At 57.6% G+C, this 15,466-nt stretch overlaps 2 protein-coding genes across 2 annotated transcripts; one reads left to right on the forward strand and one right to left on the reverse strand.

Annotated features, from left to right (window-relative positions):
* Positions 1 to 950: 950 nt before the first annotated feature.
* On the reverse strand, positions 951 to 1,883 carry LOC143692476 (olfactory receptor 14J1-like). Its single transcript, XM_077172708.1, has one exon. It carries the CDS (start codon positions 1,881 to 1,883, stop codon positions 951 to 953), a length of 933 nt encoding a protein of 310 aa, XP_077028823.1.
* A 10,287-nt stretch (positions 1,884 to 12,170) lies between these two features.
* LOC143692477 (serine/threonine-protein kinase pim-1-like) lies at positions 12,171 to 14,639 on the forward strand (the record flags this gene model as incomplete). Its single annotated transcript, XM_077172709.1, is given in 6 exon segments — positions 12,171 to 12,624; positions 12,627 to 12,766; positions 12,878 to 12,928; positions 13,132 to 13,498; positions 14,114 to 14,290; positions 14,533 to 14,639. Coding segments are annotated over 6 exon segments (1,296 nt in total), but the record flags the coding sequence as incomplete, so codon positions are not given.
* Between the last annotated feature and the right edge of the window lie 827 nt (positions 14,640 to 15,466).

The raw sequence follows: 15,466 nt of genomic DNA on the forward strand, positions 1-15,466 counted from the left end.
ATTTGTGCTCCCTCAGGTTCATGTCCCCACAGCAACAGCATGGGGGTGCTGGCCCTGCTGTGTGCAATGCAAACAGGGGCTGCTGAGGCAGTGCTGCCGTGTCTGTGCCTGCAAGGATGGGGCACCTGTGTGAGCTGGGGGAGAGGCCAGGGCTGCAGAGGGGGGATGTTGTTGGCAGCTGCATGAGGACGCTCTGGGACGCTGCCCTGGGCTGTGCAGCGCACTGGGCATGGATCAGCCCCTGCTCTGCTGCTCCTTCCCGTCTGCCCCAGGGCCCTTGCAGAGCCCCAGCCATGCTGTTTGCCCCCAGCCTGCCCACGGCCAGCCTGGGGCTGCTGACGGGGGTTTCTGTGCTGAGCATTGGCCTGGCCGTGTTCTTGAGAGAGCCTGGGCAAGGAGCCTGGAGCCCCCAGGGCCTAGGCTGAGGCATCAGCGCTGCCCCAGCAGTGCCCATGGCCTGTCCCTGCTGCAGCCCCGGCACTGCCACCCCCAGGGCTGTGCCCGGCCCCGAGAGCACTCAGGCCCTGCAGCAACACCAGGGCCACCAGGGCAGCGGGGCAGGGCCACGGCAGCAGCACTGGCAACACCAAGTGCTGCTGCTGCTGCTGCTGGGCACAGCTGCTGGGCCAGCACTGATCTGCCCCAGCTCTGCACACAGACATTGCTGCTGCAGCTCCAGAGAAGGCAACAAAAGGGCATCTCTGCAGAAAACTCTGCTGGGACATCCTTTAGTTCCTTTAAAGCCACCAAGAGCGCAGCCTCTCATTGACACAGTCTGTGGCCACAGGGAAGGTGGAGCGAAACAACATGAGAAATGACACAAATAATGACATTTCTTTGTAGATATTATGAAAAACTAAAACAAAGGAAAAAAGACCCTACATCAAAACCAACAAGAAATATGAAAAATTACTTTTATTACAAGTGGTTTATAGAAATTGGCCAGCACTTTAATGTTTCTGAAAGCATCCAGCCATCAGTCTCCTCACTGCAGTCTTGAGCTCCTGGTTCCTCAGGCCGTAGATGAGGGGGTTCAGGGCTGGAGGCACCACCGAGTACAGAACTGACACTGCCAGATCCAGGGATGGGGAGGACATGGAGGGGGGCTTCAAGTGAGCAAATATGATAGTGCTGATGAACAGGGAGATCACAGCCAGGTGAGGGAGGCAGGTGGAAAAGGCTTTGTGCCGTCCCTGCTCAGAGGGGATCCTCAGCACGGCCCTGAAGATCTGCACATAGGAGAAAACAATGAATACAAAACAACCAAATGATAAACTAGCAGTAACTACAAGAAACCCAAGTTCCCTGAGGTGGGATTTAGAGCAGGAGAGTTTGAGGATCTGTGGGATTTCACAGAAGAACTGGCCCAGGGCATTGCCATGGCACAGGGGCAGGGAAAATGTATTTGCTGTGTGCATGAGAGCATTGAGAAAGGCACTGGCCCAGGCAGCTGCTGCCATGTGGGCACAAGCTCTGCTGCCCAGGAGGGTCCCATAGTGCAGGGGTTTGCAGATGGACACGTAGCGGTCGTAGCACATGATGGTCAGGAGATAGTAGGCTGCTCCAATGAAGAAGAGAAAGAAAAAGAGCTGTGCAGCACATGCAGTGTAGGAGATGTTCCTGGTGTCCCAGAGGGAATTGTGCATGGCTTTGGGGACAGTGGTGCAGATGGAGCCCAGGTCAGCGAGGGCCAGGTTGAGCAGGAAGAAGAACATGGGCGTGTGCAGGTGGTGGCTGCAGGCTACGGCGCTGATGATGAGGCCGTTGCCCAGGAGGGCAGCCAGGGAGATGCCCAGCAAGAGGCAGAAGTGCAGGAGCTGCAGCTGCCGAGTGTCTGCCAATGCCAGCAGGAGGAAGTGCCTGATGCAGCTGCTGTTGGACATTTTCTGGGGCTGCACATTGGCACCTGTTCATGGAGAAAGGACAGTGACAAGTCAGCAGAGGCTGCTTTGGGCCAAACCTGGGCCATTCCCTGCAGACTGCCCCGATGGGACTCACCCAGCCTTGTTCCTGCTCTGGGAAAACCTTCACCCAGGTCCCTGCCTGAGCTCCAGTTGTGCTGGCTGAGTGTGCCAGGAGCAGCCAGGCCTGTGCATGGGGGCTCTCGAGGAGCCATCCCTGCCCTACTGTCCTGGGTTTGTGGCCATGAGGCAGAGGGACAAGGCTGGATATTCAAGATTTGTCAGGGGAATCACTCCTAATGCAGACAGACTTGGTAGCATCTGCACTCACAGTCCTATAGGACATGGATGGCAGGAGCTGGTTTAAGGAATTGTCTTCCTACCCACACATCATTCCTGGCTCTCTGAGGTCACAAATCCCCAGCATTTCTGCTGCACTCAGAGCTTGCCACTGAGAGATGGGAGAGGCAAAGGATTCCCTGTGGCTCAGGGAAGGTGAGGGGCTGGATGGGCTTGTTCCCAGCTGCCCTGGCTTTGCACCTTCGGCTGCAATCAGAGCCCAATCATACTCCCAGGTCAGCCTGGGATAAACCAGACCCTGCCCAGAGCAGAGGGATCCCTGAAGGTCTCACCCTCTCTCAAGGTCTCTGGGCAAGGTCTCAGCACCCCCTTGTGCCAAGGACACTCACAGCTCCCTGGGCAAACCCAGCAGCATTTCCTCAGCTGTGGCAGCTCTGCCCTTGCCCGTGGGACATTCAGGGAACTCCCAGAGGCTCTGGCACAGATCTGCACCCAGGAGGGCAGCTCAGAGCCTGGCAGGGCACAGCAAGGAGATCCCTGGCTGTGCCCATGATGGGATCTCAGGGAGGGGGCTCAGCTCATTCCCCTTTCCCATGGACTGCTTTGCCCACAGCCCCACAGGTGCCAGGGAAGCTTGGACACCCCATTCCCATGGACAGCCCTGCCTGGCAGGAATGCCACAGGCAGTGCCTGACTCAGCTGCTGCAGATGCCAGAGCCTCCCTGAGAGCAGCAGATAACAGTGCCAATGTCAGGGCAGGGCAGAAGCAAGAGCAGATGTTGTGGTGCTGTGCCTGAGAGGGCAGGGCAGAGACAGCCGGGCACTCAGGACAGTGTTCCCGTGCCCAGCCGTGCCCGGCACCTCCCACACACCAACAGTGCCCTCCTGCCCCAGCCCTGCTCTCTTCAGCCCCCTCTCCTTCCCTGAGCATCTCCCTGGGCCTGGACATTCCCTCCTGAGAGGAGCCTTGTCCCTGCCAGCGCTCACAGAGCCCATCCCAGCCTGTGTGCCCTGGCTGGGGCCCTACAGAAACCTGCCTGTGTGCAGGGCCCTGGCTGGGGCAGGCTCTGTGTGCAGCTGGGCAAGGGCAGCTCAGGAGAGCCCTGCTGGGCCCTGCAAAGGTGATGCTGCTGCTGTGCAGGGCTGAGGAGTGGCTGAGGGCCCTTTGGGAGGCTCCCAGCAGAGACACTGACCACCCAAAGTTACAGTTCTGGACTCTCTGTAAAAGTTCAAACATTCCTTTGGTGATCCTGTGTGTCCCTTTCAACTCAGAATGTCCTGGGATTCTTGGATTACAATTCCTGTTCTGCTTCTCTCATCCCCTTGTTTTTTATAATCAAAAGAGAAAAAAATTCCCTTGCAACAGTGTTAGAACAGTAAAGTAAAAACCAGACCTTTATTGGAAGCTTCCAGGTGTCCCAGTGGGGATGGGGCACACCCAGCCCCTGATTTCAACAATTTATTAAGGTTGATTAATTAGGATATTTAACAGGAACATCCAATAGGAGATTCACTTACCCCAGTTACACATTCCTGGCTCAATCCATTGGAGTAGGTGCAAGGGCTTCTCTGCCTTCACTTTTTGTTATGACTGCTCACATTCCGGTCAAAAAACAAAATGTTCTTCTTGTAGGTCCTCTTCCTGATAATAAAACTATACAGGATACTATATGTTTTGTATACTATATGTATTTCAGGAATGCATTTAGACAATCAGCTTATTTTTCTAAAATCAAAGAAAAAGGTTAGGGAAAAAATAAAGTTAATAAAGGATTATAGTTATAGATTTATATAATAGTAATAGAGTTCATTAAGAGTTTAATAGACTTAAAAAAGGAATATAGATTTATAATTATGTAATAGTAATTTATAGAGCTACAAATATATGAAAATTGTATAAAGTAAAAAAAATCTTCTTGTAATCACCCCAGTGTTCCCATCCTTCTTCAAGCAGGAAATTGAAAACACTCTCAGGAAAGCTCCTGATCTATACAGCAATCCCAGGCTTACCTTCTTTGGGAAGTGCCCTCCGGAGCAGTGCCCAGTCTGGTCTGGAGCTGGGAGCAGCCCTGCCCCACCCAGCCCCTCTCAGCAGCAGCCCCTGCCCTGCTCAGGGCAGCTCCTTCCCCCCAGAGCTTCTGCCCAGCGCTGGGAGCAGCTGCCAGGGCTGGCTGAGAGCTGTCCCTGGCAGGCAGCAGAGTCCCTGCCCCAGCACAGCGCCCTGGGCTGCAGGACCCTGCTCTGCAGGACAGCCCTGGGCACCCCTGGCTGCTCTGCACAAGAGACAAGCAGAGAATGTACTCACAGGCTCTGCAGGCATTGGCATGTTCCAGCTTGAGGAGATGGCTCCAGGAGCTGCAGCTGCATTGTCCTGCAGCCAGAGGTTCCTGTGCCAAGGGCTGGCAGTGATTGTGCCCCAGGCACTTCTCAGCCCCTTCCCAGCCCTGACTGATTGAAGCTCTCTGTGCCTCTGGGCTGTGCCCGGGCTGGCTGCAGGCAGTGCCCCAGCCCTGCTGGGCTGGCACAAGAGCTGCTCATCAAGAGAAATGTGCTTTTGAAGCTCTTCTTGGTGAGCAGGAGCTGCCTCTGGGCCAGGAGCCCAGCCCAGCTCAGCAGCACAGACACAGCACAAGGACTTTAATGAGCCTCTGGGGCTTTGTGCTCAGGCCCTGAACATCAGTCGCTGAGAGGGAGCTGAAGAAACCTCTCCAGAACTCCAAGGCAGAATCCAACTCCAAAGTTTCTTGGACTTTTAATGGGTCCCAGTGAGGGACACGACTGAGCAAGTGTCCCCAGGCCCCAGGCAGAGCAGAGAACTGCAGGCAGTGATGACAGGTGGGGACAAAGAGAAGCCAAGTCTTGGTGCCCTGGGGCACAGCAGGGTCTGTGCCAGCAAGGGCTGGGAGGAGACACCTTGTGCTGAGGCCCTGGGGCCTCCTGGCACAGCCCCAGCCAGGCTGGGCACTGTCAGCCCCTTGTGCTGCCCTCAGCATCCCCCCCCTAGCCCACATCCCAGTGGCCTCAAGGATCTGCTGCAAGGAGTCCCTGGGGAGCCTTGCTCAGCAATGGCCCTGGGGGCTCCTTCATGCTCCCTGCAGGGACTGCAGGTTCTTCAAAGGACTTTGGGTTTGGCTTTTGCCTTGGAGTCTCTGAGAGGTTTCTGCAATCATGGCCTCCAATTATCTGCTTTAACGAGTCCCTGGAGAGCTTTGCACTGACACTCAATAGGACTCATTATTGTGCTTGAGATATTCAAGGTTTTTTAAGGTACTTTGGATTCTCCTTTCCACACTGAGTCACTGAGAGGTTTTTTGTGCCATCCTGGCCTCCAATTCTCTCTTCCATGGAGTCCATGAGGAGCCAGTGTTGGGATGGACTTCAGTGGGACCCATTCATGCTTTGAGACACTTTGGGATTTTCTTCTGACTTTGACTCCTGGAAAGGTTTGTGCAATCTCCTCTCAGGCCCTGAGGTTCCAGGGCTCAGCTCCAAATGCACCACAGGGCTCATCAGGATGCGGCAAGTCCTGACAAACCATGGCTCTGCCTTGATTTTCTTCTTGTCTAGTCCAGTTCAGCAGGAAGATTTCCTTTTACAGTTATGGATGGTATAAATAAGAAGCTTGACTAAGCCAATGTTCAAGCAGCAATCAATTTATTAATTAATATGGTAAAGTATGAGCAATACAGCGCTGGGTACAGTCGGGGAAGTTTTCCCTCCAACTGCACACCCATAGTTGAGGCTTACGGGTATTTATAGGGGTACTCATCAGCTTTCTCAGCAGTTTCTATTCCAATTCTTACTCATCAGCAGTTTCTATTCCCAATTTTTACATCACAATTCTATGTACTATTGTGATTTAGCTTTTCTCAGGATGTATCCCAAAAGGAGTATTTCCAGATGGTGGTGGTCTGGTTTCCAAAAGAAGAAAGATGAATCCCATCTGGTGAGCTCCAGCTCTCCAGATGTGGGTCCTCCTTTTAATTGCAAAGACTATAAATCTAACAACAGTGATGTCCAGCTTGCCTTGGTTGAAACTATAAATCCTTGAGGTGATGTTCATCTTCCTTTCTCAAGCTGTTTTTCTTTGCTTTATCAAGGCATGAGATAAACATGTTTCCTTTATATATATATTCCAAAGCTATAGTTTCAAGGATACAAGCAATGTTCTAACATTATACTTCAAAAGGTTATTTTTGCAGAACTCTTTAAGGATTAACTACAAGCAAAAAGCAACATCCTTAATGCTTTAATGCCAATGCTCCTAAATCAACCAAGGTTAATTGTAAACAAAAGATGGGTTCAAAGGACTTCTTCCATGCTTTACTTTCCTCAGTTTTTATCAGAATTCAAAACTGTCCCATTGTCGGTCTCCACACATATCGCAATCACAAATACACACATTGCCTGTGTGTACCTGACACGACACACAGCTTTGTATTTCACATCCCCCCGTGTCCCCCTGTGTTCCCCCGGGCAGGGAGCTGCTCTGGCCCGGGATAGCCGGGCCCAGCCGCGGGGCCTCGCCGGCAGCGGGCAGGAGCCGGCCCGGGCTGCGGGACACGGCGGGGGTGCCCGGCTGCAAAGCAGCTCTGGCTCCCGCCAGGGAGCTGTGGGCAAGGGGCTGCAGCCGTGCGGGAGGAAAGCCGCTGGGCCAGCCCCTAACGCTGCCCCGCAGAAAGGAAGGGCAGGAGGAAGCTGACAAATGAGCTCGGAATGTGGCAGTGCAGAGATGAAGGGACAAGTGCCCTTGGGGGCCGGGGGTCGGGGCCAGCCCTCGGGCACGGCTCCGAGCGGCTCCTGAGCCGGCCTAAGGGCTGCCTGTAAGGATTGCAGGCGGCAGCCGAGAGCAGCAGCGCCGGCAGTGCCAGCCGGGCCCCACGGCCATCTGCCCGTGCCTTCGCAGCCCGTGAGGGCCGCGGGCTCTGCAGCGCCGTTCCTGCTCCCACAGCCGGCCCGGAGCCTCAGGGCTGCCCCGCAGGCACCGCGGCAGCAGCAGCGGCCTCAGGGCCCGGCCCGGGGCTCCATCTGCTCAGCCCGGGGGCAGAGCCACAGCAGGGGGGAAGGAGCTGAAGGAGCACCAGGGAGCCCGGGGAGAGACAGGCTGTGAGACAAGGCTCTGCCTATAATTTTAACAGTTTTTATTAGCCTAAAACTATATACAACTAACTTAATAACTATATACAAGTAAAAAGTCAAGTTTCTTATGACAATTGTCACAGGTGTTTCTCGCTTTGGACAAGATGTCCCAGGTCAAGCATTGGGCACTGAGTCCTTTCCAGCTGGCCGGGGGCTGTTGATGTCTGGCGGGGCTGCAGAGGCTGCTCGAGCCCTGGGGCCCATGAGACCTGTCGAGGAGCTGTGCCTGGCCGTGCTCTCCTGAGGCGGCAGGGCCTGGGCGTGAAAGGCAAGGGTGAGCCGCCACAGGTGCTGGCCCCAGCGCACCAGGACTCAAGCTCTTGTCCCACACTGGGCATGGCCATTCTCCCACGTTACTCCAGCTCCAAGCTCAGTTGCCCCATGTGCCAGTCCTCCTGCTCCATTCTGCCCCTTCTTTCTTGCCCTAGAAACAAAATACCCATGCCACATTACCCAGCTCTGTACACAGAGCCCTACTCATCCCCCAGCTGGCATCCTGCAGATAATCAGCCCCTGTTGTCATTGACCCCCTTGCCCTGACAAGGCCATACCTGACGCATCCTGTGTCCTGATCGCCGTACGATGCTGGTCATTACAGCCCCTCGAGATGTGTCCATCAGCGTGCAGAAGGGTCACACTGGACTGAGGAGGAGAGGGCAGCTGGCTGCAATGCAGGGCCCAATCCAGCACACCCCAATAATCCAACTCAGGTCTCTCTGGAGACTGAGGGCACAGATTCCCCCTGGACAGTCAGCAATGCCATCAAGCCTCAGTCACCATTCTGTGTCCCCACCTTCATCACACCTACCTTGTTGTGTACCAGGAGACGCTGCAGCTGTGCACTTGTATGTGGGGAAGCCTTGATGTTCTGCATCGTGGAGCTGCTGCTCTGATGGTCCCCAGAGCTCTGTGGCACACGGGGACACTGGCACAGACCAGCGGCCTCCTGTGGGATGGGACAGAGGACACTCAGTGCCCAGCCCTGTGGCATGCAGGGCATCACCCTGCTGTGCCAGGGAGGGCACTGGCAGTGCTGCCTGCAGGGGCATGTCCCTGCCAGCTCCTGTCCACCTGCTGCAGGAGCCCCAAGCCCATCCCACCAGGCTGGATCTGCTGGCTCTGTCCCCACGGCCAGGTGTGCTGGCCATGGCACCAGGCAGGTCCCTGTGCACAGGACACCAACTGGCAGGAGCTGGGCTGTCCCAGCTGCAGGGATTGGTTTTGGGAACTCCTTTCACAGGAGGCACCCAATCCCTGTCTGTAGGATTGACGGGGGTAGCACGGTCGGGACGAACGGAGACGAGAGATCTCTGAAGCCAGGTCATGGACGGTTTATTGCAAAGGGAGTGGGTGCAGGGCCCTGCTTGGAGCTGCCAGCCACAGCTCGGAGCAGGCCTGAGAGAAGAGAGGGGTAGAGAGGGAGAGAGCATAAGAGAGTAAAAGGGGTATGAGGATAAAAGGCAAGAGCTAAGAGACAAGAGGTAAGAGTAAGAGGTAAGAGCTAAGAGCATAGAAAAGTAAGAGCTAAGTTCCCGTTACAATACAGTAAATCATCTTCTGTGTTGAATATTCTGATTCTCACTTAACCAATCTAGTACAACATACAAATCCTATAGCACTTCCATACAGCCTATAAGAATCACTACATTACCATACTGTGCTACATTTTAAACCCTAAAAACTCCTCTTTGGAACCTTCTGCAAAGCTGGCAGGGTCTGCTCTGACCCTTGGACCTGCCTGCAAGCAGAGGGTCTTGTTTCATCAAAAGGGGATTACCTTCAGCCAGCCACACCATTGTTTTCCCGTTGTTCAGTAACTAAGGGATCTCGAAGCTTGCTTTCATTTCAATCTCACTTATAGTTTCCATATTCTCAAAATCTTTTGCCAGGCAATCATATTTATAAGGTTTTCCTGTTTCATCTTCCCCAACAGCCCTCCAAGCCTGAGCTCAGACTGCAAACAGATGCAGCTCATCAGATGTGCTTTCATCAGCCTTGGGACAGAGAGATGGGCCAGACAGGGCAGTGCAAGGCAAGGAATGCAAAAGCCCCCAGCCCTGGGGCAAGCACTGGCCCTCCACAGCTGCCCTCTGCTCCCCTGCCCTGCCCCGTCCCCCCAGGCTGCTCTGCCCCAGCCCAGGTGCAGAGCCCTCCTTGCTGTGTCAGGGCTGCTCTGCACCCCAGGCACTGGGGATGTTTCCTCAGGGCCCTCACCTTTGGCTGGGCGGTGGCTCCTTGCTGGGGGCCATGGGCTGCAAATACGGGAGTGTCTCGGGGTACCTGGGGAGGGCAGGAGTCACAGGTGTGTGACAGGGGACATAGAACCTGTTCCTGTTGGAGGCAGCCCCCCCAAAGCCATGGGATTGTAGCCCATGGCATCCCGCTGCCTGTAGCCCTTGGGATGAGCCCCCACAGCCCCTGCTGATGGGCAGGGCTGCAGAGGGGGCTCCCCACATCAGCCCCTCCCAAGCAGACACTGTCCCCCTGTGCCAGCACAGCGGGTCACTGCTGGCACCCATCTCCCCCCATGCCAGCCCCGCTGCCCCCGAGGCACTGGTGCTACTCACTGGCCAGGAACCTGCACGCTGAGCATGCGGTCACAGGACAGGCACGAGAAAGGGACTGGCAGCTGCCTAAGGAGGGGGAGGGAAGAGGGCTGGCTGAGCTCCTGGGGCCACAGCCCTGCAGCACACAGGCAGCAGCTCCCTGCAGCAGCCAGCTGCTGGGCAGCTCACTGCACAGGGGCACGGCCATTGCAGGGTGAACCGTGGGCTCTTGAGCCTGTTTCTCCCCATCCCCAAGGTGCTGGCTGATGCCAGGTGAAGGGCACAGGCACCCATGCCACCATCCCAAGCAGCCCCTGCAGCGCTTTCAGCACCTCTCTGGCACCAAAGCTCCCCCGTGTGCACGGCCAGGAGGGCAGGGCACGACCCAGCTCAGGGCATGGTGTGTGACAGCCCTGCCTGGCAGGAGCAGTTGCCATCACTGTCCCCAAAGCCATCAGAATCTCCATTGCACTCACTTCTTAATCCCAGCAGCGTTTTCACGCAACAGCCTATCCTTGAGTTCCTCCATGTTCCTGTTCCAGGAGTCCTCCCGGTGTTTACGGAAAGTCTTCAGCTCCAGGCGATCCAGCTGTGAACAGGTGCACAGCCTCAGCCAGCTGCTCCAGGATGTGACATGGAGCTCTCCAGGGAAAAGCCTGGAGGGGGATCCTCAGAGGGATGCTGTCTCAGGCTGTCAAGTCCCAAAGGTGCCAGTTCCTCGTGGTGGGGACGAGGTACCCCTCACCTTGTCTTCAATTGCATCGCTGAACTGCTGCTGGGTACTGTTCCAGTGCTGCTCCTGGCCTGAAATCTGGCTCTGCAACTCCTGCATCCTTTCATCCAGCTCCTCCATGTTCTCTTCACACTGGCTGCCATTGACTTTGCTGTCCAAGGCAGCTTTGTCCATCTTCTAGCAGAGGGGAAGGGCAGGAGAGCGGTGGGGAAAGGGATGAGGAACACCAGGCAGGGCCAGCGTGTGAGGGACAGAGGGAGGAGTGCTTCTGAGACAGAGTAGAAATTTTCCAGAGTAGAAATCCATTTTGATTTAGGTGAAATGTACATCTTTGAGTCTGTGGTTAGAAAACATAGCTATGTAGCCTGATTGCAAAGCCTAGGCTCAGGGAATCTGATTCAGTGAAGGACAGAGATAAGGGGGGGACGGGACAGAGGGTGATAAAGAGAGACAGAGAGCCTGCTGTGAAAGCAGGTCAACCTGACCTAAGAATTCTTTCTGATAAAGAAGAACTAGTGGCAAATGTCACGCAAAATTTGTAAAAATGAATATGTATGAACCTATTGTGAAATCGTATGGATATGTATTTGAGAGGAGGATAAAAAGGGACCTGAAGTTCCCAGAGGTACGCATGCCTTTTAAGGAGAGTAATCTCTGCATGCATCCAGTGCTGTAATAATAAACACACCGGCTTTACAACTTACACAACGTTGTGGAGGTTTTGGCTATCTCTGCAAAACAGACCCCTTTTGGAGGTTTCCTCCCCAAATTTGCCCTAAGCCAGCACAAACAATCATGAAAATTTCACCAGTGGCATAATTTCCTGCTGGCAAATCTTGTGACAGAAGCTTGACCTTGTTCTCCATGAGACATTCTTGGGAAGAGAGACAGGAGAAGATTCCTGGAAAACTGAAACAGCTTTCCAGAAGTGAAATGAAAATGAATTAAATAATCCAAGATCTTTTCCTTTATCTCTATGCTCCCCTTTTCCATGTTGCACTACTTCTCCATCCCAGGAATTCCAGATGCACCGCACCTCTAAGATCGGTGACTTAGTGATTTTTAGACACTCTAAAATACCATGAGCCACACAGAGTTTTCCTTCCCCTGGTTCTACTGGAAGGCAACACTGGACATGTAAGTGCAGTGCTTGGGTCAGGTAGGAATCCTACAGCAAGGGAAGGTGGCCCGACAGTGTTTGACCCTCAGCCAGGCCAATGCAGAGCAGCAAGCGAGGGGATTGCTGTGCCAGTGTGCAGGAGTCAGGGCTCTGCATCTGGGCTCACCGCTGCAAAGTTCCCGTGTTTGGACAGACTCAGGGGCTGTGCCCGGGGCGCGCGGGGCTCGAACGTGGGGCTCGTGGGGCGAGCGGGGAACGGACACGGGGACGAACGGCCCCGGTGCTTCAGTTGCAGCGGCGGCAGCGGCGGCAGCAGCAGTGGCGGCAGCAGCAGCAGCAAAAGCAGATATTCGAGAGAACCCTTTCTCTTTCTCTCTTTCTTTCTCTGTGTCTCCCTTTCCCGCCGTCGGGCACCCTTCTCCCGGGGTCCCTTGCCCGGCGTCCCTCTCCTCTCCCCGCCTCCCTCTCCCCTGCCGGGCCGGGCCATGCCCCCGGCCCGCCCCCGGCCCCGGGCGGGGCTGCCCCGTGCCCGACCCCGGCCGTCCCGCCGCGCTCTCGCCTCCGCCCGGCTCTGGCCGTACTGGCGGTGGCGCTGCTGGGCGGGCGTCAGTGCCTGGTGCGGGGGCGGCATCGCCGCCCTTCGGCTCCGCCTGGCCCGAGCCCGGCCCCGGCCCCGGCCCCGGCCCCGGCCCCGGCCCTGGCTCCTCCCGGGGCCCGCGGAGGACACAGGCGACGCTGCCGCTCCCGCCGCCTCCGCTGCGGCTTCCCCGGCCCGAGCTCCGCCGCTCGGCAGCGCGGCCGCCGGCCCCGAGCCGTCGGGGCCCGGGGCAGGTGGGGATGCCCGGCCTGGGCCGCTCGGGGCGCGCTCGGGGGCCGTTGCTGGACCGGGCCGAGCGCTGACAGCCGCGTCTCGCCCGCAGGGAAGGCGCAGGAGGCCCTGCAGGAGCGGTACCGAGTGGGTTCGCTGCTGGGGCGCGGAGGCTTCGGCAGCGTCTTCGCGGCCACGCGGCTCTCGGACGGCGCCCCGGTGAGCGGCGGGGCCGGCGGCGGGCGGAGGGGGAGGAGGAGGAGAAGGGCGGAGGATGGGACTGGGCAGGGCGGGCGGCGAGCTGAGCCCGCTGCTCTCCCTCGCTCGCAGGTGGCCATCAAACGCGTGCCGCGGGATCGCATCCGGCACTGGGGCGAGCTGGTGAGTGAGCGGGGCCAGCGGCAGCAGCCGGGCCGGGCCGGGCGGCGAGGAGCCGGGGCCCGGCAGGGTGGGAGCCGCCGGGAGCCTGCGGGGAGAGCGGGCGTGGGCTGAGCGGGGCGTGCAGAGCATCCCAGGCTGGCTGAGGGCTCCCAGAGCCCCGGCACGGCCTCAGCCCCACTGACGGCACCGCGCTCCTCCCGCAGCCCGACGGCAGCAGCGCGCCGCTGGAGATCGTGCTGCTGGCCAAGGTGTCCCGTGGCTGTGCCGCTGTCATTCAGCTCCTGGAGTGGCTCGAGCTCCCCGACAGCTTCCTGCTGGTGCTGGAGCGTCCGGAGCGGTGCCAGGAGCTCTCGGCTTTCCTGGCGGAGCGGGGGTTCCTGCCGGAGGAGGAGGCGCGGGCGCTGTTCCGCCAGGTGCTGGAGGCCGTGCGGCACTGCACCGCCTGCGGGGTCCTGCACAGGGACATCAAGCCCGAGAACATCCTGCTCGACCTGGCCAGCGGGCAGCTGAAACTGATCGACTTTGGCTGTGGCGCCTTCCTCCAAGACACAGCCTACACCCAGTTTGCAGGTGAGCCCTCGCAGGGGATGCTCCTGGGCATCTCATGGCCCAGCCTGGGTGCAGCTCTGGGGCTTCCCCCTATTGCAGCCGGAATGGGATTGATGCTGGAGCCGAGTTGATTTGGGTGGGGTGTGAGGGGGGGCAGCTGCCAGCCCTGCCGACAGCCTTCAGCACCCACTGTGGCCTGGGCTGGGGCTGGAGCTGGGGCAGCCAGCCCAACACAAACACCCATGGGGGTAGCAGAGAGGGGGGTCTGACCCCGTGCCCCGGATGGTTTGGTGTGCAGGCAAGGAAGGGCTTGGACTGCTCCACTCCCCTTGTTTGCCTTGGCTTATTAACATTTTTGGGGGCCATACAGGTGGGGAGGAGAGTGGGTTTTCTCCACCAGTGGGTGGGTTTTTCCTTTGTGTGTCATGGTTGGGCCTTCCCAGGGTTTCTGCTGCCCTCTTCCAGCACCAGTGGCTTCTTTTCCAGCCCCGAGTTTGTACACAAGTCCCAGGTGCTGGCGAGAGGGCAGCGCTCACCCCGTGTGCCTCTGGGGCAGCCCCCACACGGCCAGGGATGCTGGGGCCAGGCTCTGGGAGCAGCAGCATCCCCCTGCTGAGCTGTGTCTGTGTTCCACAGGAACCCTGTCCTACAGCCCACCAGAGTGGATCCAGCACCAACGCTACCACGGCGAGGCAGCGACGATCTGGTCCCTGGGCCTCCTGCTGTGCCACCTGGTCATGGGCAAGCACCCGTTCAGGAGGGGCCAGGAGATCATCCGGGGGCAGATCTTGTTCCCACGATGGCTCTCTCAAGGTGGATCCTCATCTCTGGGCACGGGGGGAATCCCAGTGCTGGGAGACAGCAGCGGGCTCGTGGGCATCCCGCTCTGGCAGCTGCTGAGGAGGTGGCACAGGTCCTGCTCTCCTGCTCTCCTCCAAACAGAGCATCCATGGGGAAGTTTAGGCCCAGCTCTGGGCACACCCAGCATGGCCTGGGCACAGGAACAGGGGGGCAACTTCTCCAGCTGACTGGTGATTTCTGGTTTCTCTCCCCAGAGTGCCAGGATATCATTAAGAGGTGTTTGTCCATGCAACCCTCAGACAGGCCATCCTTAGAAGAGCTTTTCTGCCATCCTTGGGTGCAGGGTGTTCCTCTGCCCTAGAAGATGGGAGAGATCCATGTGCACAGTTGGACCCAGGGGCCTGGCAGGTACCAGCTCCACACATCTCTTGGCACTCAGTGGCAAAGCAAACCAGGCTGGTTTTGTGCTGCCTGTAGCTCTGAGCAGGGGTCAGCAGAAGGGAACACGCAGCTCTTGGGCTGGAGCAGAGCTGGAGACCTGGTGTGGCAAGCACTGCTGGCCACCATCCCCCCTGGTTTGGTTTGTCTGGTTCATGGATGGCTGGGGCCCTGGGCAGAGCCCTGACAGCCTGGTCTGGCCCCAGGAAGGAGAAGGAGCCCCTGGAGAAGCTGTACCAGGTGGGGCTGCTGCTGGAGACACCAAAGACAACCTCAAGGATGACAATCTCTTCCTCGGCCTGGCCAGCTGAAGATGATGGACTTGGATTCTGGCACCTTCTTCAAAGCCAGTCACCAGGCCAAATTTGCAGGTGAGTCCACAGGCAGGGGGATGCTCCCAGATCTGGGCCTGGCACGGCCTGGCCGGGCACCAAAGGTTCCCCCTTTGCTGGGGCAGATGCAATGAATTCTTCAGACGCTGCCCAGCTGCTTTTTGGCTCTGGGCAGCTGCTGAGGGCTGGATGTGCCGTGGCTGGCTGCAGGCTGGGCACATGTCCTGCCCTCCTGCTCTGCTGCCAAAGGCAGCAGGGATGGGCAGCTCTGGGCACAGCTCTGGGCACAGCCAGCACGGCCTGGGCACCGCAGGCCTTGGCACAAGGGCACAGGAGCCCTCAGCTGACGGGCGGTTTCTGCTTTCTCTCCTTGCAGCCGGGCTCTGCGGCTGCTGAGGCTGCTCTGGGCTCTGCCAGG

This window comes from Agelaius phoeniceus (assembly GCF_051311805.1).
Source record: "Agelaius phoeniceus isolate bAgePho1 chromosome W unlocalized genomic scaffold, bAgePho1.hap1 SUPER_W_unloc_1, whole genome shotgun sequence".
Lineage (NCBI taxonomy): Eukaryota > Metazoa > Chordata > Aves > Passeriformes > Icteridae > Agelaius > Agelaius phoeniceus.

Excerpts from the sequence above, each read along its gene's own strand:
- LOC143692476 (XM_077172708.1), bottom strand. The coding sequence starts at position 1,883 with ATGTCCAACAGCAGCTGCATCAGGCACTTCCTCCTGCTGGCATTGGCA.